The sequence below is a fragment of the Gopherus evgoodei genome, chromosome 7, assembly GCF_007399415.2.
Source record: "Gopherus evgoodei ecotype Sinaloan lineage chromosome 7, rGopEvg1_v1.p, whole genome shotgun sequence".
Lineage (NCBI taxonomy): Eukaryota > Metazoa > Chordata > Testudines > Testudinidae > Gopherus > Gopherus evgoodei.
In genome coordinates this window covers 78,150,651-78,177,818 of record NC_044328.1, presented here as the reverse complement: position 1 = coordinate 78,177,818, position 27,168 = coordinate 78,150,651, and the positions used below count along the sequence as shown (strand labels likewise).

Sequence of the window (27,168 nt, the reverse complement as noted above, 5' to 3'; positions counted from 1 at the left end):
GCCCACCGCTGCCCCCTCTCACCCAAGCGATGGGCTCTGGTCGCACGTTCCATACAAAAGCTGTTTGTTTATTTACATAGCTGGGTAAAAATGCAGAGCTGGGACAGGAATGTGCTGGGGGCGGGGCTAAATGTAGCCGATGATGTCGTTGCAGATGATTGGCTGTCGGCTGCGGCTGTTCAGGAGCGCAGCGAAGCGGGTGCAGTCCGTGGTGAGCTTGGCAATGTCACCATGTGACTGGTGGAAGAGGGGTCCCTGCGCCCGCCCACCAAGGTGCTTGGGGCCAGGCTGGGGGGCGGTTGGGCCCTTCGGGCGCGCCAGACTGGCCAGCTTGCGCCGCACGTTGCCCGAGAGGTTGAGCAAGAAGCTGTGGGGCTTGGCCAGCCGGCGGGGCAGCGTACTCTCCTCAGGCAGGTCCATCCAGTTCTCCACCAGGTCAGCAAAGCAGTTATCGCCCAGCACGAGCGGCTGCCGGTTGCGGCTCTGTGAGAGCAGTGCCACAGTCCAGTCCTGCGTGTCCGCTGGCTCCAGCACCCGCCACTGCTCCAGGCAGGCATCTGAGGTGGACTTGGGCCGGACCCGCCGGCCAGGGACCTGGCTAGGGCTGCTGCGGAGGAAGCCCCCTGTGGAGAGCCTGTGTACCCGCTGGCAGGAAAGCGGGGGGTTCCTGCGCAGCACTGGCCCCTCCTCCTGCCACGTGCCCCCTGACACCTCCGAGTAGCCCGAGTCAAACTCCAGGCTCCTCTCACTAGCGGGCGGTGCGCACTCCTCCTCCGCCAGCTCCAGGCAGCAGGCAGAGTCTGCCTCTGAGACGGCCGATGCCCGGTTCTCTGCAGGCCGCTCCCAGCAGGGCCCGGGGGGAGCTGGTGCTGGCTTGGGGAGGCCCAGCTGCGGAGCTGGGCCTGGCATCCGCTTCAGCTCATGCAGAGTCCGCATCATGCCCTGCATCTGGTCCCGCAGCGTGTCCCCCGCTGCCCGCAGGCACAACTGTGGGGAGAGGAACATGGTGACATCATCGCTGCCCTGCTGCACTGGCCCCCTGGGCAGCATGGCCGGCCCATCCCCCGTCCCCCTAACAGCCCCATTCCCCACCTCCATCAGCCCCATCACCGTCCCAACAGCCCTGTCCACCCAACAGCCCTGCCCCCATCACCCATCTCAACACCTCCAACAGTCCCATTCCCCCAACAGCCCTTTCACCCATCATCTGTCCTGATACTTCCAACAACCCCATCTCTCCAGGAGCCTTGTCTCCTGTCACCTATCCCGACACCTCCAACAGCCCAGTCCCCCACCTCCATCAGCCCTGTCACCGTCCCAACAGCCCCATCTCCGTAACAGCCCCATCACTCGTCCCAACACCTCCATCAGCCCCATCCCCTGCCTCCATCAACCCATCCAGACACCTCCAACAGCCTCGTCACCTGTCCCAACACCCCTGTCACCCATCGCCCGTCCTGATACCTTCAACAGCCCCATCCATCACATCCATTAGCCCCGGCTCCATTTCAAGAACCCTGTCCTCCCAACAGCCCTATTACCCATCACTCATCCCGACAGCTCCACCAGCCCCGTCCCCCACCTCCATCAGCCCCATCACCCATTCCAACATCTCCAACAACCCCATCCCCCACCTCCATCAGCCCCATCAACGTTCCAACAGCCCCACCCCCACAGCCATACCAACACCCCCATCGGCCCCATCCCCCTAACAGCTCCATCTCTCATCTCCAACAGCCCTGCCACCCATCATGTTCTGACACCTCCAACAGCCGCATACCCCACCTTCATCAGCCCCGTTGCCACACCAACTGCCCCGTCCCCTGTCCTGACAGCCCCATCCCCCACCTCCATCAGCCCCATCAATGTCCCAACAGCCCTGTCTCCCATCACCTCTCCCAACACCTCCAAATGCCTCGTCCCCCGCCTCCAACAACCCTATCACCGAGCCCAACACCTCCAACAGCCCCATCCCCCGCCTCCAGCAGCCACGTCCCCCATCACCTGTCCCAACACCTCCAAAAGCCCCGTCCCCTGCCTCCATCAGCTCCATAACCATCCCAACACCTCCAACAGCCCTGTCCCCTCATAAAGCCCCATTACCATCCCCTGCCTCAAACAGCCCCATCACTGTCTCCCTCATCCCAACACGTGTCACCCCGTCCGCGGTTCTGGTCCTCTCCAATGCTCTCCCAGCACCGGCCCAATGGCAATAAGACCCCCAGGAGCCAGGATGGGATGGACATTCAGGGATTATCAGATGGGCACAAGGGCGGGGCCCAGCCCCATGGGCCAGGTCATTCCATGGCAGCAACCCTGTCCCCAGTGACTGGCTATGGAACACCAGAGTGCCCACACCATCCACGGCATGCCCTTCCCACATACCCCTTGCCCTGTCCCCATGGCCCCCATCCACCTCCCTGCCCCATACTCAAGCCCCCATCCACCCTTTACCACCCCACACCCCCATCCACCCCGACCTGTTCCCTTCCCCCATTCACCTTCTGCTCCATTCCCTCATCCCCTGTGCCCCCATCCATCCCATGCCCTGTCCTCACAGTCCCCATCCACCCCATGCTCCCATCCATCCCTCACCCCATCCCCACTCTGCTCCTCATCCATCCCCACACCCTCCATTGACTCTGTGCCACCCCATGCCCCCCATCCACATACCCCTATACACCCCCTGCCACCCCACCCCCTCCATCCACACACCCCCATCCACCCCCTTTACTGTCCCCACATACCCCATATGCAACCACAACCTCATATATACCATGCCCCACATCCCTTTCCTGTATACACCCTCTCCACGTCCTTCCCCCATATACCCTCTGGCCTTTCTCCACACCTCCCATAAACACCCCACCACCATCTATATACCCTACCCCACACCCTCCCCCAGAAACACCCTACCTCCACACAAATGCTGTCCCCCACCACCCGTGCTCACCAAACACCAACTGCAAGGAGCCCCCCTCTGATCCCCATGTCATTCAGCCCCCAGGGGAGCCCTCAAATGACTCACCAGGCTCTGGGCTAATGGGCAGCAAGCCCAGCTGGGCTACAGGAGCTACCCTGGCAGATGCTGGGGTCTGGTGGGTTGGGCTGGGTACTCAAGCAGTGGTCTCTGCAGTTGCAGCAGTGTCTGCCCAAGTTAGGTGTGGAGCTGCAAGGGGGAGCCGCACACGCAGGGCCCCGCTGCCCGGATGTGCACCCAGCCCCAGGGCACCACTTTCCTGCTGCTCCTGCACCGAGTGGGCCCATCCCTTCCGCATGCTGCGGCATGTCAGGGTGAGCAAGCAGCCGCCCCGCCGCATCGGCAGCTGCAGTTCCAGCCCCAGCCCAGCCGCTGGGACATGACAAATAGAGATGGCAGCTGGAGTTACACAAGCTGGGCCTGGCCAGAGATGCTGGTTGCCCAGGAGAGCCCAGCACTGGGGGAGAGAGGGAAGCGGCACCACATGGGCCTGGCCCGAAGTGGTGTGAAAGGACCCTGGCTACCACCGACTCCTGGAAATTCCTCGGGGCAGGCATGTACCACTGGCGAAGGGCCATGAGCCAGGGCCTGGGCAGCCGCGGGCCACACTCCACCGGGACGTGCCAACAGCATGGGGCGACATGCGCTCTGGGGCCCATCAGAGCTGTCCCACACAGCCAGGGCAGGCATCGGGCCCGGGGAGGAGGGAGCTGAACTGCTCACCAGGGCCAGGCACACATGGGGCACCAGCCACGCCAACAGGCACCCTCCAGTGGGACCTACTCAGGTCCCCTTGTCAGTACCAACCCCTGCAGTCACACAGACGGCTGGGCAAACATCGGAGCTGGGGTTGCCCCACGGACACACACAAGTGTGCCAGAGCTGGGAACTGAACCCACGAGCCTGGACTCCCTGGCCTGGCTCTAACCACTAGCCCCCACTCCCGCCCACAACAGGGAAGCAAACCCTGGAGTCCTGACTCCCAGTCCCGCCAGGTACACAGAGTGTGCACTGTGTGGTAGGTGACCAGCAGGGACATGTTGGGGCTGGAGTGCCAGGAACCTTGCCAAGGGGAGGCCATGGGAGCAGAAGCATTTGGGGCCTTAACAAGGTGAGCCCAGCCTGACAGTCTCCCTAGTGCTGCCAGCTCTGTGCTTCGGGGTGGGGCTTCTCCTGCTTCCAGCCACCCCCACATCCCACCGCGCCTGCCAGCCACAACGCCTCCCCCTCCGCGCCCCGACTGAGGGCGTTGCTGCACTTCCTGCAGGGAAACACTAGCAATTCCAAGACTTTGCAGCCCGGCCACTCTGCCTGCTGCAGCCCCAAGCCCTGGAAACCTCCTGCACTACTGCGCCACAAGGGGCTGCTCGACCAGTCGCCCCATGGCTCCACCCTTGTGTCCCCGACCGTAAGCAACAGCACCATGGCTCAGGCTCAGTCCCTATGTCCTAGAAATGAGTCGGTGACTCCCACTTGCTAGCTGAGGGCAGCTCAGCTGCAAGGCATGGGGTGTGCAAACTGCCCTGGGTCCTGGGGGACTGGATGGACGCAGGGCACGTCCAGCTCCAGGATCCCTGCAGGCAGTGCCGGGCCCTTTCTCATTTGCTCCCAGCTCTTCTGGGCCACACCAGCTAAGGCCCTGGCCAAGCGCAGCCCTGCAGGGGGTAGCTTGGGCAGCTGGTCCCAGCAGCCTGGCATCCAACATGCCATGGAAACCATCTATCATCTGGCTCCGTCAAAGCTCCAACCTGAACTGAGGCATTGAGGGCATCAGGACCACATGCTCCCCAGGGGCCAGGGAAATTGCCCTGCCAAGTGTGCAGACCCACACGGGCCCAGAGACAGCAGGGCTAGTGCCAGGGGCCCACTCCCACAGCAGAGGACATGCCCAGGGCTCCAGAACAGCCGCAGGTTGTGCCTGTTCAGCCCTAGCCCCAGCCCAGGGACATGGCAGACCCTACAGGAGGGAGACATGGGCCAAAGTGACAGGGCCCAACAGCACCTCTGCCACTGCCAGTCAGGGCTGAACTGAGGCCAGCTTGGGTGGATTGCTCCCCCAGCTCTGATGTCATTATCCCCTTGGGCAGATTGGCTCCCCCAGCTCTGATGTCACTATCCCCTTGGGCAGATTGGCTCCCCCAGCTCTGACGTCACTATCCTGTCACCCAGCAACCAGTTGTTCGGCAATCGGCACTTTCTTGACATCAGATGTAAACCAACAAAAATGGCTTCCTGTGCCAGCTGCCTGTGAGAGGAGGAATCCTGCTGCTCCTCCCCTGCCTGCAGGGACCACCCAACCCTGGACACAAAACACACGTGCCTGCTGCCCTGCACGGGTAAAAGTGCATGTGGGTGCCCGGAGATGTGTGTGTGCGTGTGTGCACAATCCTGCCAAGGGACTGAGCACTGTCCACCCACCCTGGGGCCGAAAACCAGATTTTCAGAAGAGCCCTGGCTGAGACCAGCAGTGGGCAGTGCCCAGGCCACATGGGATCAGGCCCCCTGAGGCCAGCGGGGGAGAGGAGGAGGCCTGTGCCCAGGTCACACAGGAGATCAGGTCCCTGAGGCAGGCTGAGGGCAGAATTAGGCCCCTGTGGCTTCTCATGTCAGTCCCCAAGTCCCTGGTCACGTTTTGAAATTATGGCCGGAGATTCCTCCAGTCGCCAGTAACTGCGAGCGGGTCACACTTTGCCCTCCGCCAACGTCCCCAGTCCCCCCACCCCGTGGCAGGGCAGCCCAGCGTCCACCTCCCTGTGGGCAGCCAGCCCCTTCCCCGCCCCATGCAGAGAGGACAAGGCTGGAGCCGGGCTGAGTCCCCGGGCATGGAGCTCCCGAAGCCAGCGGAGCAGCAGGGGGGCTGGGGCAATCTGGGCCCTGCTAGGGTCCCAGAAGTCCCAGAGCCGGGCAGGCCCAATCGCAGGGGAGGGGGTAGCTCTGGGCCAGCACAGAGGCTGGCTCGACACTGTGGCCTGATCCTGGTGACGCCCCGCTTGGGGTTGGCCTGCTCCATGTGCCGCTCTGGGCACAGGAGCGGGCAGGGCTGGCATGTGCCCAGCGCGGGCAGGCGACCGAGCCCAGCGGTGCCACGCGTGGTCCGGGCAGAGCTGAGCCCCAGTACTCCAGGCACGTCCTTGGCCTCTGCCCTGCATCCTCAGTGCCCTTCCCCGGGGGCTAGCCCCACCCTGCCCCGCCGCTGCCAGGGGGAGCCAGGCGGCCCGGCCGGACCCGCTGCCCTCCCGGGCCCAGCGCGCCCCGAGTCTGGCCACTCACCACGTCTGCCCGGAGGCGGCCGAGGGAGGCGTCCAGCCGGGCGCGGCGCATGTCGGGTGGGGGGCTAGGCGAGCAGCCTGGTGCGCGCAGGAAGCCCAGGGCGCCCCGCCAGCCCGGCGCTCGGCGCTGGCCCCGAGCTGCGAGCTGGATCCCAAGCGCTCGCTGTCCCAGGCCCGGCCCCCGCCCCGGAGCAGCCAATGAGCCCCAGTCTCTTCCCCCCCCCCACCCTACCCAGGGGCCGGGCCAATGGGAGGCCGCAGTAACGTGACTCCCGTGGCGGCGGGGTCCTGAGCCCACTAGGGGCATCCCCGGACTGGCCGGGGCTAGACGGCGCGAGGGGCCCCGGTGGGGGGCCGGCCCTTCCATCTCTGGGCAACCCAGGCATCGACTCCCCCAAGCCAGAGCACCATGGGCACACCAGCCCGGGCATTGAGGGCACCAGCCCCCCAGCCCTGGGCACCGAAGGCACCAGCCCCCCAGCCCCGTTGCAGAGCACTGGGGGGGTGGGCATGGGGGACAGGCAGTTGCAGAGGTTTGGGTGGGCGGAGGCTGGGGGTGTGTACGGGGTGACAGGTAGTTGCAGAGTTCTGGGTGGGTGGGTGGGCACGTGGGGGACAGTCAGTTGCAGAGCTCTGGGTGGGTGGGGGCTTGGGGTGAGCATGGGATGTGTGTGTGGGGGAGGCTGGGGGACAGACAGGTGCAGAGCTGTGGGTGGGGGCTGGGGTGGGCTGTGGGTGGGTGCTGCGTGTGTGAGAGGAAAGGCATTTGCAGTGCTCTGGGTGGGCGGGGGCTGTGGAGGCTGGGTGTGGATGTGGGGCAGGGGTGCGGAGGTAGGGTGACCAGAGAGCAAGTGTGAAAAATTGGGCCGGGGTAGGGGGTAATAGGAGCCTATATGAGAAAAAGACCCAAAAATGAGGACTGTCCCTATGAAATCAGGACTCTGGTCACCCTATGTGGAGGGGACAGGCAGTTGATGGGTGGTGGTCTGTGCTCGGCTGGAATCTCTGGGCAGTCCCCGCAGAGGGTGCTCACTCTGGTGTGCTGAGATTGCAGGGCCAGCTGGTGGCAGAGGGGAAAAGAGCACTGTGTATGCAAATCGCTCAATAAACTAGTTTGCATTTTGTCAAATAATTTGCATATTTGTATATAACCCTAAATTCCGTTTAAAATCTGTTGGTTTAGTTTGACAAGCCCCTCCTGCCATCCAGTTGCCAGCCTGGGATCCCTGAGCTGAGGGAACTGCAAGGCCCTTCACAGCCACAGCAGAGAGCTCCCCACACCTGCGGCAGCAGTAGACTGTTGTCCTGTGTGCCGAGCAGGAGAGAGCACAACCTGCCTTCTGCAAACACAAATGTTTGCTAGAATGTTGAAACCAGGACTCCTGGGTTCTGTCCCTGCCTTGGGATAGGAGTGGAGGGTGGGTGTTCTAGTGGGTTGGGGGGGTGGTTGGGAGCCAGGATTCCTGGGTTCATCCCTGGCTTTGGGCAGGGAGTGGGGATCTTGTGACCAGAACAGTGGTTCAAGCTGCATAGCATAGCCTGTAGACGTGGCATCTTCATTGGCAAGGCAGCGAGGCCACAGGGCAGAGCTGTGGGGCTGGTTGAGGCTGACCCTGCCCTGGAGAGCTGTTTGCAGGCTCACACTGGGCTGTCCTGCTACATGCCACTCCCTGAGCTTGCCATGCCTATGTCCTGGGGTGCCCTGGCATGGCAGTAGCACGTGCTACAGCCCATCAGCCAGAGGCCCCTGCTTAGAGCCCAGGCCCCATGCTGCTCTGGGGCAGCCCCATGGAGCTACTGTACCCCCCTCACTGGATAGATGTTTACACAGCAAGATTTAAAGGACTGGCCCCAAAACTTAATTTGTTGCAAATCCCCCTCCCTTTAGTTGTACTGTAATCTGTCTCTGCCTCCCCAGGGGCTGGGAGCCAGGAGCCCAGCCACAGTTGGGGGTTGAGGTCAGGGACGGAAGCCAAAGTGGGGGCATTAGTTGGGGGCGAGGCATTTTCCTGATGTGTTTCCTGCGTCCAGTCCTTCTGGCCTAAGGTGCCAGTGGCCTTCTGCCTGCAACAATTCCCTGGCTTAGGGGTCCCTGGCTCAGCCCTCAGTTCCAGCTCCCTCCCATTGCATGAATGCCAAACCCTTCTCCCTCCCAGCCCCCGACTGCTGCTCCTTCCCAGCCCCTGGCCCCTGACCCCTGCTCCCTTCCAACCCCTGGCCTCCAACTCCTGCTTCCTCCCTACCCCTGGCCCCTAACCCCTGTTCCTGCTCAGCTCCTGGCCCTCCTGTGATGCTCTGTACCTCAGAGGAACCCCCAGAACCCCCATGTTCATTCTTGTAAAATGATTGTGTGCTATCCAATGCAAAGTTTTTCATATCGGGTGTCTTCGGAAAGCTCATGATGCACTGAGCATTGTTGTTATAGTGATGTTATAGGTTATAATTTCATATATATAGTTATGAGGCTGAAAATGTATCCTCATGGTTTAAAATAAGCCCCGGCATAAACTCTCTAAGAGCAGAGGGGCAGTTCACACCTCATCAAGGCATGTATGGGACAAACCCAGCCCAGCCTCACAGGAACAAAGGACACTGGTCTAGGCAGCAACAAAGGATCTGTTGGACTGTCAAATGGGTCATCCCCCTTCTTTTGGTCAGTTTGGGACTGCGATGAGGTAGTGCTCACCTGACTCTGAAGTGGGGGGTGGAGGCAAAACCAAGAGGGAAGAAATAATGTTATAAAAGGGAGAGACATTTGCCATGGTCTTCCTACCTCTTCCACCTACACCAAGCATCTGAAGCACCGATCAAAGGGGAGAACCTGGCTGAAGAGCAACCAGCCAGCCTGTGGTGAGAAGCATCTAAGTTTATAAGGGTATTGAAAGTGTTAAGATCAGCTTAGAATGCATTTTGCTTTTATTTCATTTGGCCAAATCTGACTTGTTATGCTTTGACTTATAATCACTTAAAATTTATCTTTGCAGTTAATAAATCTGTTTGTTTATTCCACTTGAAGCAGTGTGTTTGGTTTGAAGCGTGTCAGAGACTCCCCTTGGCATGACAAGTCTGATACATACCAATTTCTTTGTTAAATTGACAAACTCATATAAGCTTGCAGTGTCCTGCAGACATAACTGGACACTGCAAGATGGAGGTTGCTAGGGTTGTGCCTGGGACCAGAGATATTGGCTAGTTTCATTCAGTTGCACAACCCAAGGAGCAGCTTTATATGCCAGAGGCTATGTGTGAACAGCCCAGGAGTGGGGGTTCTCACAGCAGAGCAGGGTAAGGCTGGCTCCCAGAGTCAAGGATTGGAGTGACCTAGCAGATCACCCGTCTGGATAACACCAGAGGGGAACGTCACAGTGGCACAGCGAGCAAGGTCTATGTGCAGCTTGTTACTCCAAGTGGAGATTACATTTTAAGCACTGATATTTGTGATTTTGAGTCTTAAGTGCAGTGGCTAAGAACAGTCAGGAGGAGGTCACAGTTTTGTTATTTTCTGTTTGCTTATTTCGGGAAAGGGAAGTAAGAACAGAAAAGCAGGAAAATGAGTGAAAGCAGTGACACGATTGCGAAGTTGGAGCTTTTTGGCTGCAGGTTGCAGAAAAGAAGAGGGAGCACCAGACATTATTGCAACTGAAAGAACTGGAGATAAAAGGAAAAGGAATAGGAAAAGAGGCAGCCAGAGAGGAGGCTGCATACAGAAGGGCCATGGAAGAAAAAGAGAGAGAGAAAAAAAAAAGAAGAAAGAGAGAAAAAACACCAACTGGACCTGCTTTAGAGAAGCAGAACTAGAACCCCGCCCCCCACACACCCAACCACAAAAACTCCCATCGATCCAAAAATCCACAAATGAGAACACTTATGTCCTGATTACAGAGAAGATTATGATATTGCTGAATATCTGACTGCTTTCGAAAGGCTGTGTGTAATATATGAAATCCCTGATGATAAGAGGGTTCCTACCCTGACTGCAAGATTAACTGGTAAAGCTTGAAATGTATTCAATGGAAAGCCTATTGGAGATGCTTTAGACTATGATAAATTTAAAGATACTGTTTTGTGAAGTTTTCAGATTACCCCTGAAACATATAGTTAAATTTAGGAATCTTAAGAGGGATATTGGTATGAGTAATGGGGAATAGGTAAACAGAATGAAAGATTTGTTCGGAAAATGGGTGAGGGGTAAAGAGGTGGCAAGTTTTGAGGGAATGTTGGATCTTGTTGCTTAAGAACATTTCCTAAGCATATGTAAGGCTGATGTAAAGCAGTGTCTATGGGACAAAGATGTAAAGTGCGTGGTGTAGAAGGGGATGCTGAATGCTTTGAGGTCAGACCCAGGAAGGTAGAAGTTGTGTGAGCTTCTTGCCCTGGAGACAGTATGCTCAGAGAAAGGAGGCTCCCCTAGAGTCCTGGCTGGCTTCGTATGGAGTCGTTCCAGAGCATTGTCCCAGTGACTCTGTGACAGAGCCCAGAGGAGGAAACTAGGGAAGGAATAGTGGGGGTACAGGAATGTCTCCTCACTAGTCACTTAGAGCAGAATGCCCAGGACGATGTCTGGGGCAGCATCTGTGCACTGAGGCACTCAGCCTGTGACCCAGGTTTTGAGAAGAAGGTGTGTAACTGACATCCTAGAGGGGAGCAGTTGCACAGCTGACTTCTCAGGGACAGACAAAGGGGTGGTGCAGGGTACCCCAATCCAGGTCCCAATTTTTCAGGATGCTATTTTGGAAAGTAACTGTGTCTCTTTAAATCAAGATGCAGCTCCAATGCCTGTGATAACAGAGGAGTTGGGACAAGGAAATTACCAGGTAGTAGTTTGCCAGAATGCAAATGACCCAACTGACAGAAAAGGGGGTGTTTTCCCCGAGGCTGGGTGAAACACGGAGCAGTTATGGGAAAGCTGCTGTGAAAGGGTGAATCTGATCAAAGGGTAAACACACCTAGCCCAGAGAGCACAGATCACAGCCCTTAAGGGGACAGGGAAGGACTCAGTGCTGGGAGGGGAAAACACCGGGTAACCCGAAAAGGGGAGCTGGATTTTTTGTATATGTACAGTTCTGGGGTTGGGAGACCGCTCCCCAAAGGGCCAGTCAATGTGCAGTAACTGATCTTGCCAGACCTTGGGGCACCAAAATTCCAGAAACATGATTAAATTAAGAGCCCACACAGAGGGGAACACTGGAGGGAAGGAAAAGCCAGTGACTGATTACAGAGAAAGTCAAAGGACTCCAAGAGTAAAGAACAAACTACCATAACCTCAAACTAGAATATCTGAACAGAGGGCATGGTATAAAGATACTTGCAAGCACAAATCTGAGACAAATTTTGGTACTAATGTTAAGTTTTGGGGATAAGAATTTTGACATGGATGTTAAACCTTATGATAGTGCTACTTTTCAGTTAATACCTGTAAACAGGTTTAAAGCTTATCACAGCAGAGAAACCATAAAAAACCTAGTTTGCTGTGTGTGAATGGGGAAACTAAGGCATGCTGTTTCATGGCCTTAATGGCTGGATGCCAAGAGAACTATAACACAAACTGTCTTTGAGCTAGTCCAAGGGTGGGCAAACTTTTTGGCCTGAGGGCCACATTGGGGAATAGAAATTGTATGGCGGACCATGAATGCTCACAAAATTGGGGTTGGGCTGGGGGGGGGTGAGGGCTCTGGTTGGGGGTACGGGCTTGGGGTTGTGGCAGGGGATGACAGATCTGGAGTGCAGAAGGGTGCTTCAGACTGGGATCAAGGGGTTTGGAGAGCAGGAGGGGGATCAGGGCTGGGGCAGAGGTTTGGGGCATGGGGAGAGGCTCAGGAGTGCAGGCTACAAGCAGTGCTTACCTCAAGAGGCTCCCAGAAGCAGCAGCACATCCCTTCTCTAGCTCCTACGTGTGGAGCGGCCCCCAACCCTTGGAGTGGGGCCACGCGGCTGCTTCCGGGAGCCACATGGTGCAGCTCCCGATCCAGTGCCCCGGCTGGAGATCGTGGGCTGGCTTAAAATGGCTCGTGGGCTGGATCTGGCCTGTGGGCCATAGTTTGCCCACCCCAAGCCATTCAGTGACTAACCCTCTTGCAGTAAACTAAGGGGGGAGGTGTGATGCTCTGTACTTCGGGAGAACTCCCAGAACCCTCCTATTCATCCTTGTAAAATGATTGTGTGGTATCCAATGCAAAGTTTGTCATGTTGGGTGTCTTTGGAAGGTTCATGATGCACTGAACGTTGTTGTTATAGTGATGTTATAGTAATTGTTGTAGTAGTAATGTTATAGGTTATAATTTCATGTATATAGTTATGAGGCTGAAAATGTATCCTCATGGCTTAAAATAAGCCCAGGCAAAAATTCTCTAAGAGCAGAGAGGCAGCTCACACCTCATCGAGGCATGTATGGGACAAAGCCAGCCCAGCCTCACAGGAACAAAGGATGCTGGCCTAGGCAGCAACAAGTATCCATTGGATTTTCAAGTGAGTCACCCCCCTTCCTTTGGTCAGTTTGGGACTGCAATGAGGTAGTGCTCACCTGACTCTGAAGTCGGGAGAGTGGGGGGGGGGGGAGAAGCCAAGAGGGAAGAAAGAACATGATAAAAGGAAGAGATGTTTGCCATGCACTTCCCCTCTCTTCCACCTACACCTACAGATACCACACCAACTGACTGAAACATTGAACAAAGGGGAGAACCTGGCTGAAGAGCAACCAGCCCGCCTGTGATGAGAAGCATCTAAGTTTATAAGGGTATTGAAAGTGTTATGATCAGCTTAGAATGTGTTTTGCTTTTATTTCATTTGACCAAATCTGACTTGTTATGCTTTGACTTATAATCACTTGAATTTTATCTTTGCAGTTAATAAATCTGTTTGTTTATTCTACCTAGGAGAGTGGTGAAGTGCTGGAATGGGTTACCTAGGGAGGTGGTAGAATCTCCATTTTTTGAGGTTTTTAAGGCCAGACTTGACAAAGTCCTGGCCGGGATGATTTAGTTGGTGTTGGTCCTGCTTTGAGCAGGGGTTTGGACTAGATAACCTCATGAGATCTGTTCCACCGAATCGCAGAATCACAGAAGATTAGGGTTGGAAGAGACTTCATGAGGTCATTTAGTCCAACCCCCTGCTCAAAGCAGGACTACTGCCAACTAAATCATCTTAGCCAGGACTTTGTCAAATCCAGCCTTAAAAACCTTTAAGGATGGAGATTCTGCCACCTCCCTAGGTAACTCATTCCAGTGCTTCACCACCCTCCTAGTGAAATAGTGTTTCCTAATATCCAACTTCGACCTCCCCCACTGCAACTTGAGACCATTGCTTCTTGTTCTGTCATATACCATCACTGAGAACAGCCTATCTCCATCTGCTTTGGAACTCCCCTTCAGGTAGTTGAAGGCTAGTATCAAATTCCCCTTCACCCTTTTCTTCTGCAGACTAAACAAGCCCAGTTCCCTAAGTCTCTAGGTAAGTCATTTGCCCCAGTCCTTGGTCATTTTCTTTGCCCTCCACTGGACTCTCTCCAATTTGTTCACATCTTTTCTGTAGTGGGGGGCCCAAAACTGGACGCAATGCTCCAGATGTGGCCTCACCAGGGCTGAATAGAGGGAAATAATCACTTCCCTCGATCTGCCGGCAATGCTTCTACTAATGCAGCCCAATATGCCGTTGGCCTTCTTGGCAACAAGGGCACACTGCTGTCTCATGTCCAGCTTCTCATCCGCTGTAATCCCCAGGTTCTTTTCTGCAGAACTGCTGCTTAGCCAGTCGGTCACCAGCCTGTAATGGTGCATGGGATTCTTCGTCCAAAAGTGCAGGACTCTGCACTTGTCCTTGTTGAACCTCATCAGATTTCTTTTGGCCCAATTCTCTAATTTGTCTAGGTCCCTCTGTATCCTATCCCTACCCTCCAGCGTATCTACCACTCCTCCCAATTTAGTGTCATCTGCAAACATGCTGAGGGTGCAATCCAGATCATTAATAAAGATGTTGAACCGTATCACTCTGGACCCTATCCCTACCCTCCACATATTTACCTCTCCCTCATCTTAGTGTCATCTGCGAACTTGCTGAGGGTGCAATCTATCCCATCATCCAGATCGTTAACAAAGATGTTGAACAAAACCGGCCGCATGACCGGCCCCTGGGGCACTCTGCTTGATACTAGCTGCCAACTAGACATTGAGCCATTGATCACTACCCATTGAGCCCAAAAATCTAGCCAGGTTTCTATCTACCTTATACTCCAGGGATCTCAAACTTAAATCACCCATGAGGGCCACATGAGGACTAGTACGTTGGCCTGAGTGCCACATCACTGAAACCTTTTCATACAATGATACAAACGTATAGTCAAAAATGAGAAAAATGAAGAGTAATATAGTATGCTATTGAAAGTCAATGTATTAACTTTTTTTAAAACTGTAATGTGAAGAGGAGTTTTAATAAAATATAAACACCTGTAACTATTCCTTATGTGGTCTGTAACACTGATGATGACCTACACTAACAGTCTATCAATATAGCTGTAATGGCAGGAACTTTTTAAAGTAACTATTCATACAAAATACATTGCCACTTTTAACAAACATTCTTCCCAACCAGGGGCGGCTCTAGGAATTTTGCTGCCCCAAGCATGGCAGGCAGGCTGCCTCCGGCGGTTTGCCTGCGGAGGGTCCACTGGTCCTGCGGCTTCGGCGGACCTCTGAAGCCGCAGGACCAGCGGACCCTCCGCAGGCAAGCCGCCAAAGGCAGCCTGCCTGCCGCCCTCACGGCGCCGGCAGAGCACCCCCTGCGGCTTGCTGCCCCAAGCAAGCGCTTGGCATGCTGGGGCCTGGAGCCGCCCGTGTTCCCAACTACTCTTAGCAAAGAATCATACATGCTGAACTTCATACTTCAGACTGCTCGTCTAGTCCATGAGGCCCTGCCCTTGCCCACCTTTTCCCATCCCTTCCCAACTCCTTTCCCAAAGTCCCCGCCCCAACTCTGCCCTCTCCCTGCTCCTATTCCAATTCCTTCCCCAAATCCCTGCCCCGGCCACACCTCTCCTCCGCCTCCTCCCCTGAGCGTGCCATGTCCCCGCTTCTCCCTGCTCCCTCCTGGAAAATCGTAAGTGCTACCAAACAGCTGTTTGGTGGCAGGAAGCACTGGGAGGTAGGCGGAGGAGCGGGGATGCGGCACGCTCAGGGGAGCTTGGCTGCCGGTGGAGTCAGCGTCTGCGGCAGGCTGCAGGAAATAACTGGCCCACTGCCCACCTGTTTGAGACCCCAGTTATAGTCCATTCATCCAATCCATACTTCTTTAAGTTGCTGGCAAAAATACTGTGGGAGACTGTGTGAAAAGCTTTGCTAAAGTCAAGATGTGTCATCTCCACTGCTTTCCCCATATCCAGAGCCAGTTATCTCATCATAGAAGGCAATCAGGTTGGTCAGGCATAACTTGCCCTTGGTGAATCCATGTTGACTGTTCCAGATCACCTTCCTCTCCTCCAAGTGCTTCAAAATGGTTTCCTTGACGACCTGCTCTATGATTTTTCCAGGGACTGAGGTGAGGCTGATTGATCTGTAGTTCCCCGAGTTCTCCTTCTTCCCGTTTTTAAAGATGGGCACTATATTTGCCTTTCTCCAATCATCCAGGACTTCCTCCTATCGCCATGAGTTTTCAAAGATAATGGCCAATGGCTCTGCAATCACATCAGCCAATTCCCTCAGCACACTTGGATGCATTAGATCTGGACACATGGAGTTGTGCAAGTTCAGCTTTTCTAAATAGTCCTTAACCTGTTCTTTCACCACTGACGGCTGCTCACCTCATCCTCATTATGTGTTGCCCAGGACAGCAGTGTGGGAGCTGCCCTTGTCTGTGAAGACCGAGGCAAAAAAGCATTGAGTACTTTTAGCTTTTTCCACCTCATCTGTCACGAGGTTGCCTCCACCATTCATTAAGGGTCCCTCACTTTCCCTGACCTTTTTCTTGTTGATAACATACCTGTAGAAACCCTTCTTGTTGCCCTTCCACATCCTTGCTAGCAGCAACTCCAGTTGGTTTGGCCCTTTCTGATTACACTCCTGCATGCTTGAGGAGTATTTTTATACTCCTCCCTAGTCATCTGTCCAAATTTCCACTTCTTGTAAGCTTCCTTTTTGAGTTTAAGCTCACCGAAGATTTCACTGTTAAGCCAAGCTGGTTGCCTGCCATATTTGCTATTCTTTCTGCACATCAGGGCTTGTTCTGCGCCTCAATAGGCTTCTTTAAAATACAGCCAGCCCTCCTGGACTCCTTTCCCTCTCCTATTAGCCTCCCAGAGGATTCTGCCCATCAGTTCCCTAAGGGAGTCAAAGTCATAGAATCATAGAATATTAGGGTTTGGAAGAGACCTCAGGAGTCATCTAATCCAATCCCTTGCTCAAGCAGGACCAGCACCAACTATATCATCCCAGCCAGGGCTTTGTCAAGCTGAGACTTAAAAACCTCTAAGGATGGAGATTCCACCACCTCCCTAGGTAATCCATGCCAGTGCTTCACCGCCTTCCTAGTGAAACAGTGTTTCCTAATATCCAACCTAAACTTCTCCCACTGCAGCTTGAGACCATTACTCCTTGTTCTGTCATCTGCCACCACTGAGAACAGCTGAGCTCCATCCTCTTTGGAACCCCCCTTCAGGTAGTTGAAGGCTGCTATCAAATCCCCTCACTCTTCTCTTCTGCAGACTAAATAACCCAAGTTCCCTCAGCCTCTCCTCGTAAGTCATGTGCCGCAGCCCCCTAATCATTTTCGTTCCCCTCTGCTGGACTCTCTCCAATTTATCCACATCCCTTCTATAGAGGGGGGACCAAAACTGGACGCAATACTCCAGGTGTCTGCTTTTCTGAAGTTCAGGGTCTGTATTTTGCTACTCTCATTTCTTCCTTTTGTGAGGATCCTGAACTCAACTATGGCATAGTCACTGTTGCCAAGGTTGCCACCCACTTCTACTTCCCAACCCTAACCTTCTATGATTCTATCTGAAGCAGTGCATTTGGTTTGAAGTGTGCCAGAGACTCCCCTTGGGATAACAAGCCTGGTAAATATCAATTTATTTGTTAAATTAATGAACTCATATAAGCTTTCAGTATCCAGCAGACATAACTGGACACTGCAAGATGGGGTTCCTAAGGTTGTGTGTGGGACCGGAGATATTGGCTAGTGTCATTCAGTTGCACAATCCAAGGGGCAGCTTTATATGCCAGAGGCTGTGCATGAACAGCCCAGGAGTGGGGGGTCTCACAGCAGAGCAGGGTAAGGCTGGTTCCCAGAGTCAAGGATTGGGGTGACCTAGCAGATCACCGGTCCAGATAACACCTGAGGGGAACATCACACACCCCTGACCCCTGTTCCTTCCCAGCCCCTGCTCCCTCAAACCCCTGCTCCTCGCAGGCCCCTGCCCCTCACATCCCTGCTCCCTCACAGTGCCTGACTCCCAATCCCTGTTACTTCCAGCCCTGCTCCCTCCAAACTCCTGGCCCCTCTCAGCCCCTGGCCCCCCAACCACTTATCCCCTCAAGCCTTTCCCCCGACTCCTGCTCCCTCCCAGCCCCTGACCCCTGCTCCCTTCCAGTGCCCGGCCCCCTGCTCCCTCCCAACAACCTGGCCCCAAACCTCTGCTCCCTCCCTGCTGCTGGTGCCCAACCCCTGCTCCCACCCAGCCCATGGCCCCTGGACCCCTGTTCCTCCCAGCCCCTGACCTCTGTTCCCTCTCAGCACCTAGCCCCGACCCCTGCTGCCTCCCTTCCCCTGGCCGTCCAACCCCTACTCCCTCCCAGCCCCAATCCGTGCTCCCTCTGATCCTGCTCCCTCTCAGCCTCTGGCCCCTGGTCCCTCCTGGCCCCCAACCCATGCTCCTCCCATGTCTGCCTGTGTATCAACCAGCAAGGTACTAACAAACTTCAACAGGACTTTATTTTACAGTGGAAATCTCTTTACCAAGCTACTGCTGCACCCTCTGTAATTCTCACTCAGCCTCCTCACTCCCCCCCCTTCCTGTTTCCTGTCCTTTCAGACTCCTAACAGCCAGTGCTCCCAGTTCTAATAATACAAGCAACATCTAAATACCACATTCCCTCCTCTCTTAAGAAACTTACCCAAATAAAATAACATGTTGTTCTAACAACAGGAACAAATAGGAAACAAGACCCTATACTACTGGCAAAAATATAACACTGAAAACACTGTAGCTACTACATAACATAGTCTCTAGTCCAGGCAGGTGGTCGTCTGGATCAGTTCCAGTCCAATGTCTTGTTGTATTGGTTCTACAGTTAAGTCATGCATTGCAGACTGGGTGCTGGCATAATCTCCTACTGGTGCATAGGCAGATGCAAGATAAGAAGCATTCCATTTCCGCCCATCAGACAGTCGATAGGTGTAAGATCCCTTCTCTATGATTTTAAGAGGGGCTATGAATTTATGTATTAGAGGGGTAGCCATGTTAGTCTGGATCTGTAAAAGTAGCAAAGAGTCCTGTGGCACCTTATAAACTAACAGATTTATTGGAGCATGAGCTTTCGTGGGTGAATACCCACTTCATCGGATGCATGTCGTGGAAATTTCCAGAGGCAGGTATAATTTCCAGAGGAGGAAATTTCCAGAGGCAGGTATATATATGCAAGCAAGCATATATATACCTGCCTCTGGAAATTTCCACTACGTGCATCCGATGAAGTGGGTATTCACCCACGAAAGCTTCTGGAAATTTCCACTACATGCATCTGACGAAAGCTCATGCTCCAATACGTCTGTTAGTCTATAAGGTGCCACAGGACTCTTTGTTTTTTGTGAATTTATGGTCCCCTTTGAGTAAGATTCCATGTTTTCATATTCTAACAAAGGAACCACACTCAAACTTTCGTTCCTTAGCACCCTCCCGCTTGTCTGTGAAAGCCTTAGACTTTGCTTGGTTCTGTTCAACTGTTTTTCTCACATCATCCTCATCTGGGCATCCGGTTGTGCCTTTAACAATCCAGCAATGTTCAGTTTAGTATTCATCTGTTTCCCATGCAAAAACTCTGCGGGTGAATCTTTGCGTTGTGACATATCGTGTAGCCCGGTATGCTTGCAAGAAATCAGTAGTGAAGGGTATCCACAATCTCCCTTCCAGTTTAGCTGTTTGCAAACTCTTTCAAACTTCTGTTAAACCATTTGATTTCTCCATTGGCTTGAGGGTAATATAGGGATGACCTTCCGTGTAAAATGTTCCTCTTTGCTAGAAAAGTTTCAGACTCCAGGGAAATAATTGACTACCATTATCTGAAACTAGTTCTTTGGGGTTACCTTCCCTGGTAAAAACTGAAGAGAGGAACTTAATTACTGTAGCAGAAGAGATTTGCGATGTAAATGCTACCTCAGGGCCATTTACTGAAATAGTCTAGTAAAGTGATGGCAGACACAGTCAATTGGGCAATATCAGAGTCCTACAATGTCAATCGCCACTTTTTTTCCATGCAGATTCAGGAAGAGGAACAGGCTGTAATGGAGGGGTACATGTTCACTAGCTGTCTTATTATGCATTTGGCAGTGACACAGGGATTTTATGAGTGCTTCAGTTTGAGAATCCATTCGGCCATCAATACAGATCCTGTAGTCGTTGTTTGGTTCTGACAATTCCTTGATGAGTATCATGTGCCAAGTGTATGAGTTTTTGACTGTAATTCTTCTGGCAAAAGTAGCCGGTGTGTACCTCGTAGCACACAGCCATCAAGCAAAGAAAGTTCATCCTGAATTCTAAAATAAGGCAGCAAAACCTGGGTCAAGGTTTTTTAGGGTTACTGAACGCTCTCTTTGTCAGAAATTCCTGTAATTTTTGTTGACTTGGGACACACTGAACAAGCAGCTTGAAATTGTTCTCTTGTACTGCAGTAAGAATGCTTGTAATAAGCGCAACTACTACATCCTCATCCTCCAGTGGACCATCGGTGAAGGCAAAGGCAGGCGGAAAGGGCAATCAGCTACCACGTTTTGTTTCCAGCTTATTTTCCAGTTCATAAGTGAAAGAGAGTAGTCTCGCAGACCATCTAGCAATAGCATAGCCTGCTCTTCCCAGTCCTTTCGTGGTGAGCAATGTCGTCAAGGGCTGTGGTCTGTGCACAACTTGAACTTGTGGCCCCACAGGTAAGTTCTCCATTTTTCAGTAGCCCAGACACAAGCAAGTAGCTATTCTTTTTTGACTGTAGAATATTTTCTCTCAGCTTACTTAGTGTCCTTGAAGCAAAGGCAACAGTCCTCTCTGTGTTGTTTCAGTCATGAAGTTTGTGTGAGGACAGCCCCAGTCCATAATCCGAAGCATCAGTAGTTACAATTGTGGGCAATGCGGGACTGAATAGTGCCAAGTACTGGACTATGTACAATCAAGTCTTTCACTGTTTCGAACTAGCTTGTGCATCCCTTGTCCACACTAAGGTTGAACTTCTCCATAGTAATTCTCGCAATAGTTCAATGTCAGAAGCATAATTGGGAATGAATTTTGCATACCAGGACGTAAGACCCAAGAAGGAATGTAGGGTTTGCAAATCTGTTGGAGGAGGAGCATTTGAAATTGCCAGGATATGATCTGGATCAGGTTTTAGTCCAGCCTGTGAAACTGTATGCCCCAGAAAGGAGAGTTCAGTTTGTCTAAATTTGCATTTGGACCTATTGAGCTTGAGGCCTGCTTTGCTGATGCAGTTTAGTACAGACTACAGGTTATTGCCATGCTCCTCAGTAGTATTTCCAAACACAATAATATCATTGAAATAGCACTGAACTCCATGTTGATTCTTCAGAATCAATGATATCATTTTTTGGAAGGCACTTGGGGTTGATGGAGACTATATGGATACGTTGAAAACAAATAGTCCCTCAGTTTAATAAATGCTGTGAGGTCTCTGCTGTCTTCATGCAACATAACCTGGTGGTATGCACTCTGCAAATCAAGAGTAGAAAACATCTTTGCTCCATGGAGTTCTGCAAATACTTCTTCTATGTGAGAAGAGGATGTCTGTCAATCACAATAGCTTTATTCGGCATCCCTTAAGTCCACACAAAGGCGAATACCTTCATCCTTCTCTGTGTCACTACTATAGGTGAAACCCATTCCAAGGAGTTAATCTCTTCATAATGTCCTTTTGAACAAGTTGTCTAAGTTCCTCTGAAACAGCTTCCCTGACTGAAAATGGGTAAGCGCAGTATTTCGTCATACAGGCATCACATTATTCTGCATTTAAACTTTATGCAGAAACCCATAAGCATAGCCGAGTTTCTCCTCAAACCTGGTGTTGGGTCCCAGCTGAAACTGTGTGCATGTACTGCAAGAGTGCTTTGCTGAGGAAGATCAATTTGTCCATTAACTACACTGAGATTTAAAGCAGCCAATAAATCTCTGCCAAGGATAGGAGTGCCTTTGTGGACAATGTAGAACTCTGCAGTTACACAGCAATCACCCAAAGTAACTATTGCTGGCAGGCAGCCATGCACTGGAATATGGTTTTTCAAATAGCACATCAACTGAAGTTTGGGTTCAGTAAGAGGCACATCTTTAAAGTAATGCAAATAGATGGAATCAGGTAGTATAGATACTGCTGAGCCAGTGTCCAGCATTAGCTGAATAGAGTGTGATATGCCTGAGGGTATGGCGGAAATGTTTACAGTGCACGTTATCTGTTCTGGAATATGTGCAGTAGTGATTTTGTCCACACTCAGCACAGTAACATCTGGTATTGTAATTGCATGCACCTGTTGATTGAACTGGCTACTGCGACATACTTTAGCAAAATGACTAATCTTTTTGCAATGGTTGCACTGAGCTACTTTTGCTGGACATCTGTGTAGCTTGCAAGATGTTGTGGGGATCCACAGTGAAAGCATGCTTTACTGTATTTTGCATTTGCTGATTCAGTGGCTTTTCATTAGTTTCCTCTTGCATTTGTTTGTCTGCAGCAATAGTGAACTTTTCTGCAAAGGAGTCACAGCCTGGACTGTGCTTTCTGTGTCTCTGCTCATTATTTTGGCTTCAGCTGTAGCTGGCTCAATCTGAGTAGCAATGGGTTATTGCTTTTTCTAGTGTAAAATTGTGGTTCTAGAAGTAAGTGTTCTCTTACATGAAGCATGGTAGTTTTCTCAATGAGCTTGGTCTCTAATCATCTCATCTGCCATATTCGCAAAGCCACAAGTTAGCAATCAGACTCCTCAGGGAAGCAATATACTGCATTATAGTCTCCTCTGGTTCTGCTCAGGCTGGTGAAATCTGTAGTGATTAGCTACTACATTCATTTTTGGCACAAAAAAGTTCTTTAATACAGTGAGTGCAGTCTCATATTTATCACTGCAAGGGGAAAAGTGGTAAAATATTTGCTGCCTTTCTGCCTCCAAGGCAGTGGATTAGCAGAGCATGCTTTCTTACTTCGGAACTCTCTCTAGCACTGATTGCAAGCACGTAAGTCTCAACATATGGATCAGACAGTAAAAGCAATTGGAGGCTCACCTGGGCTTTGCAGAAAGGATGCAGGTGGGTTCAGAGGCAGCAGATCCATCCTTGTCGGCCAAAATGTTGTATCAACTAGGCAGGGTACTAACAAACTTCAACAGGATTTTATTTTACAGTGGAAAAATAGTGCTGCACCCTTTGTAACTCTCAATCAGCCTCCTCAACTTTCTCCCCCCCTCCTTCCTGTTTCCTGTTCTTTCAGACTCCCAACAGCCCCTCCTCCCAGTTCTAATAATTACAAGCAGCATCTAAACACCACAGTGCCCCCCCAACCCCTGCTCCCTCCCAGCTCGCAGGCCCTGACCCTGCCTGCCTCCTAGCTCGTGCGCCCGATGCCTGCTCCCTCTCAGCCCCAACCCGTGCTCCCTCTGAGTCCCTGCTGCCTCCTAGCCACCAGTCCCCAAGCCCTGCTCCCTCCCAGGCCCCGGTCCCTGCTCCCTCCTGGCCCCCAACCAGTGCTCCCTCCCATGCCTGGCCCCCCCGATCCTTGCTCCCTCCCAGCCCCCAACCCCTGCTCCCTCCTAGTTTGTGGGCCCCAATCCCTGCTCCCTCCCAGCTCCCAACCCCAGCACCATCCCACTACGTGAATGTCAACCCCTGCTCCCTTCCAGCCCCCGACCGCTGCTCCTTCTCAATGTCATGGAGTCACTGGGGCAATGCTCTGGAACTACTCCCTATGAAGCCAGTCAGGATCCTGGGGAAGCCTCCTCGCTCTGAGCATACTGTCTCCAGGGCAGGAAGCTTACCCAGCTTCCACCTTCCTGGGTCTGACCTCGGAGCATTCAGCATTCCCTTCCACACCATGGGCTTCCCAAGTGAGTCTGCCCAGGTGAGGCTCCTGGGGAAAGCAGAGGACCCTGCACCCTAATTCCGCAGTCAGACGTGATTCTCAACCAGCCAATAAAACAGAAGGTTATTAGTCGACAGAAACACAACGTTGGGCAGAACTTGTTAGCAAAGAAATCAGTGACTTTCAGCCAAGTACATCTGGGGGGGACGGGAGCCCAGAGCCAGGGGCTCTGGTCTTCCCCCTGAGCACCAAGCAGCCAAAACTGACTCGCTTCTAGCTGCCTGGCCCCTGCCCTGCCCGTTGTTCCTCCTCCAGCCTTTGTCTCCTTCCCGGGCCAAAGAGGTTACCTGGTCATATTCCTCTCCTGGGTCTCCAGTTATGAAGAGGCGGCCATAGCATCTGAGCAGGCAGCTGGAGCAACCCCCTCAAAGTCACACACAGCATCCACACAAAACAGCAGGACATACACAAAACAACAGGAGAAAATCTCCACTTCGTCACACCCAGCCCTCGGCCCCTGCTCCATCCCAGCCCTTGGCTCCCAAACCTTGCTCGCTCTCAGACCTTATCCCACCCTTCCCCAAAGCCCCCAAAATCTGCTCCGTCTCAGCCCCTGGTCCTGAGCCCTGCTTCCTCCCACCCCTACCCCCCTGACCCTCACTTCTTCTCAGCCCCTGGACACCGATCCCTGCTCCTTCCCAGCCTCAGCCCCCAATCCCTGCTCCTTCTCAGTCCCTAGCTCCACAACCTTGATCCCTCTCAGCCCCCAGCCCCTGACCCTTGCTCCATCCCATAGCCAAAGCCACCCGACCATGCTCTCATGGAGTGTGGGGGAGTCAGGGCCCTGCACCCTCGACTTCCTGCAATTCACCATGACTCTCAGCCAGCCAGGAAAACAGATTTATTAGAGGACAGGAACACAGTCTAAAACGGCTTGTAAGTACAGAAACAGGACCCCCTCAGTCAGGTCCCTCTTGGGGGGGGGGTGGGGGAACCCAGACCCAGGTCTGGGCCTACTGCCATCTCCCTAGCCCAGTTCCAACTGAAACCCCTTCCTGCTGCCTCCCCCAGGACACACTCCCAATCCCTCCTCCAGCTTTTGTCATTTCCCTGGCTAAAAGTGTCACCTGACCCAAACCCCTCCTGGGCTCAGGTTACGAAGGGCAGCCACCATTACACTGGTCTACAAGTTTTTTGAGAAGTCATCTGCTTCAGAGATAAAATGTGATATTTATTATGTATTTTGATGTGCTGAATTCAAATATGACAATTAAAACAACTGATTGGCTACTGTTTCTAAGATATTTAAGTTTTTACATTTTATGTCCATGTATATTGTGTAGATAGTAGAGTTTTAATCATAAATTGTAAACTTAGGTCTTTTCATGTGTTTACGGTTGCTTTACATGATAATATTTCACCTGTCCTGTTTATGTAACACTTTAAAAATCAGCAAAAGGGTTATATAAATAAAATTTATTATAAAACAAAAGGCAAAAAACTATTATGTACATAGTTTAGTTCTATTCAGTGTCTACTCGGCGCTTCTTGGTTTGTCTCTTGTATTCATTAAATGGAGCATCTCTTGTCACTGTCCAGCAATAGTCTGCAAGCATTGATGGGCTCCATTTGCCCTGATAGCCTGCCAGGAGATTCCACTGCTGTAGTCTGGAGCCCAACAGCTCTGCCTTACTCTTGGGTAGTTCCAAATCCTTGACAAGGTCATTCAGTTCACCTTGTGTTATGAGGTGTGGTTCAGAGGAGGAGGATGGGAGAAAATATGGGTTCTGTGACATTGATGGTTCAGGACCAGAAGTTTCATCCTCTTCCTCTTCCTCGTCTGACTCAAGTGAGAATGATTCTGGTGCATCAGGAACTGGCAGTCCTTCTCCGTGGGGTACTGGGCGTATAGCTGATGGAATGTTTGGATAATGCACAGTCCACTTTTTCTTCTTTGACACACCTTTCCCAACGGGAGGCACCATGCAGAAGTAACAATTGCTGGTATGATCTGTTGGCTCTCTCCAAATCATTGGCATTGCAAAAGGCATAGATTTCCTTTTCCTGTTCAACCACTGGCGAAGATTTGTTACATAAGTGTTGCAGCATATGTGTGGGGCCCACCTCTTGTCCTGATCAATTTTGCAGCCAAAATAAAGGTGATAGGCCTTCTTAACCATAGTGGTTATACTGCGCTTTTGTGATGCAAAAGTTACTTCACCCCAAACATAGCAGAAGTTATCTGCACTGTTCACACAAGTACGAGGCATCTCTGCTCACTTTGGCTAAACAGAAATGTGTCCCTTTGCAAAAGCAAACACTGACAAATAAGAGAGCACGACACTGTATGATTTCTAGAGCTGATATAGGGCAATTTGTTCAGCGGAGTGATGTAAGCTTCGTTATGATTGCATCATCCATGACTTCTAGGAATAACATGATGCAATTCATATCATGTATGACGCATACCAGCTTCAGATTGCATCATTCATTGTTTTGCCTAAAAAGCAAGTACTGTCCAAAACCCAGTTATAGATTTATTCATAGATCCAGTCAAAGATGTATTTTAGTCATTTCTGGTTTAAATTGAGATCCCTTCCCTTTATAACTCATTTATCCTCCGCCATTCCCAAGTTAAGGGTCATATATACTGACCCAATAGCATATCTTGAAAACTAGAGCCAATCAACAATTTTAAGCATCATTTTTGTTCTCAGTGACCCAGAATTAGTAAAGTTGGACTACATTTATTTCAGAAGCATTTTGGCTGTAGAGCAGTGTTATTTACACACATCAAGTATCATCCCTCAGTGAAGTCATGCCCTTATTTCCCATCACCATCTAGTACTGGTGCAGTACCCCAGGGAAAAGGAGGCACGCCTCGTGTTAGCAGAAGACAGTAAACTAGTAAAACTCCCATTCAACATTACCAGGTTAATAGTCCCTAATCCGTCACATCTCTCCGCCCTTGGAGAATGAACTGAGCGGGGTCACTCTAACCAGTGACCTGGGGAAGTTCAGGCTCCCCTCTCTGGGACAACACATCAGCTATCACATTGGCACTCCCCTTCCCATGGACCACCTCCATATTGATGGGTAAATCGATGAATTAAAGATAGGTAAATGGAATGAATTGAAAATTTGTTGTATGCAATACTAGCCTATGACCTGCTGTCACTATGACCTGCTGTCACAAGCACTGGTCGGTAAACACTGTTAGTACTATGGTCAAGGAAAGCAACGTGGAATGTAGACATCAGCAGGTAAATAAACCTATGTACTCACGACCCCTGACTCAGGATGACTCAGGAAAAACATGTTCCGACCAGTGTGGTCTGATATGACGTGTAAAATGCTATAAATATACAATGTAAAGCTTGTCTCGGTGTGCCCTTCCTCTGGCATTAGTCGAGGGGGACACCCGCTCAGCTGATCGTTCAATAAAACAGTGAAGCTCTCTGTGTCTCTCTTTGGAGTAATTGGGTAGCTCCAGGGAGAACGAGCCTAATTTGGCTAACAAATTGGCGACCGCGGCAGGACTCTCCCTGTAGAGGGCGCTGACGCTATCGGGGGCTAGTAGGTTGGTACCGAGAAAAGTGGCCACCCCGAGCTGATTGTGCGGCTCGTGTTCTCGGACCACTATGGCCAATCGGGG

The 27,168-nt window shown here is 52.1% G+C and overlaps 1 protein-coding gene across 2 annotated transcripts; it reads right to left on the bottom strand.

Moving 5' to 3' along the window:
• Positions 1 to 65: 65 nt before the first annotated feature.
• INKA1 (inka box actin regulator 1) lies at positions 66 to 22,792 on the bottom strand. Of its 2 annotated transcripts, none has more exons than XM_030571086.1 (2): positions 22,721 to 22,792; positions 66 to 987 (listed from the first exon to the last, which is right to left on the bottom strand). In XM_030571086.1, exon 2 carries the CDS (start codon positions 946 to 948, stop codon positions 127 to 129), a length of 822 nt encoding a protein of 273 aa, XP_030426946.1. In that variant the 5' UTR covers positions 949 to 987; positions 22,721 to 22,792; the 3' UTR covers positions 66 to 126. The 2 variants fall into 2 exon arrangements, with proteins under 2 accessions (XP_030426946.1, XP_030426945.1); XM_030571085.1 differs by lacking the exon at positions 22,721 to 22,792 and adding an exon at positions 6,251 to 6,332.
• Between the last annotated feature and the right edge of the window lie 4,376 nt (positions 22,793 to 27,168).